The sequence below is a fragment of the Olea europaea genome, unplaced genomic scaffold (assembly GCF_002742605.1).
Source record: "Olea europaea var. sylvestris unplaced genomic scaffold, O_europaea_v1 scaffold36166, whole genome shotgun sequence".
Taxonomy (NCBI): domain Eukaryota; kingdom Viridiplantae; phylum Streptophyta; class Magnoliopsida; order Lamiales; family Oleaceae; genus Olea; species Olea europaea.
Window position 1 is genome coordinate 1 of NW_019255393.1, and position 1160 is coordinate 1160.

The 1160-nt window shown below is 34.3% G+C and overlaps 1 protein-coding gene across 1 annotated transcript; it reads right to left on the reverse strand.

Annotated features, from left to right (window-relative positions):
* Positions 1-666: 666 nt before the first annotated feature.
* LOC111386552 lies at positions 667-1070 on the reverse strand (the record flags this gene model as incomplete). The annotated part of the gene is made up of 1 exon (XM_023011013.1): positions 667-1070. A coding segment is annotated over exon 1 (404 nt), but the record flags the coding sequence as incomplete, so codon positions are not given.
* Positions 1071-1160: the final 90 nt, after the last annotated feature.

Consider the following 1160-nt stretch of genomic DNA (forward strand, 5'->3'; position numbering starts at 1 on the left):
AATTTTAAAAAAAAAAAAAAAAAAAAAAAAAATGAAGTGGAGAAATCGGTAATGTGTCTGGTAAGGAACAAATAAATGTTCTGTACTTGAAATGAAATAGAATTGCAGAAAATTTGTCAGAATTAGTTATCCAAGAGATTATCATGCGAGACAAAACGACTTCCACCTGTGTGAAATTCACATAATTTTCTTGGAAAACAAGAACAAAAATGAAAAAGATGGATAACGGCCGATTCAATAGTTTAGGGTTTCCAAGGCTTAAAAGGCACGACGAATACACCATATTAATTGATTTCTGCAGAGAATTGGAGTTAATAATGAAGAAAAACAAAAAACAAGATAATTTTTGGCATATAATTTTAATATATATCATCAATATACTTATGTTTCTCTACAGCAGAAGTACAAGAGATTTCTTCAGATTTGCATCTTCAATCACAAAATATAAACATAATTCAAAGAGCAAGCTAGTGTGTATATATATATATACGGTCCGGCATGCCTCACCTAAATTTAGCTATAGATTCCCCAAAAGTACATGTAAATCATTAACATTCCCAACCCACAAATTCTTGACAATAATTTAATAAACTGGCATAAATATTGTGTAATAATTATCAATCGATATAGCCCACTTGATGAATTGAACGGATCAACTACGAGTACCAATTTACGCCGGAAACTTGGTAGGGTAGTCCATCGAGCATTGCTTGTTGTTGCAAAGAAGGCGTCTGTGGAAGCTGGCTTAAGATGGTTGCAATAGAATTTGTGTCATCACAGTTATTTTCTCCAAGAAATCTCTTCGTTGGAGGGGATGATGAATTCCCATTTCCTTCTTCAATATTACTGTTCCAGTACAAGTTCCTCTTTGAACCAACCACTAAAGAAAGTTCTGATTTGGAAGTAACCGATGAAATTAGCGAGCCATTGTTCATTGCCACGTTGTTGTTTATCATCCCTTCGTACAAATTTTGATCATTTTCTAGCAGAGTTCCATAGTTTGATGCTCCCTTTAGTCCCATAGGTATTGATGGAGGTATCGACATCATTTCGTCCCGTTCTTGATCCATAGGCCTTTGCTCGTTATTCTTCTTGTAAATTCGACATAGTACCCAATCATCAAGCTGCAAGAATCAACAACAGTAATATTCGTGATTATC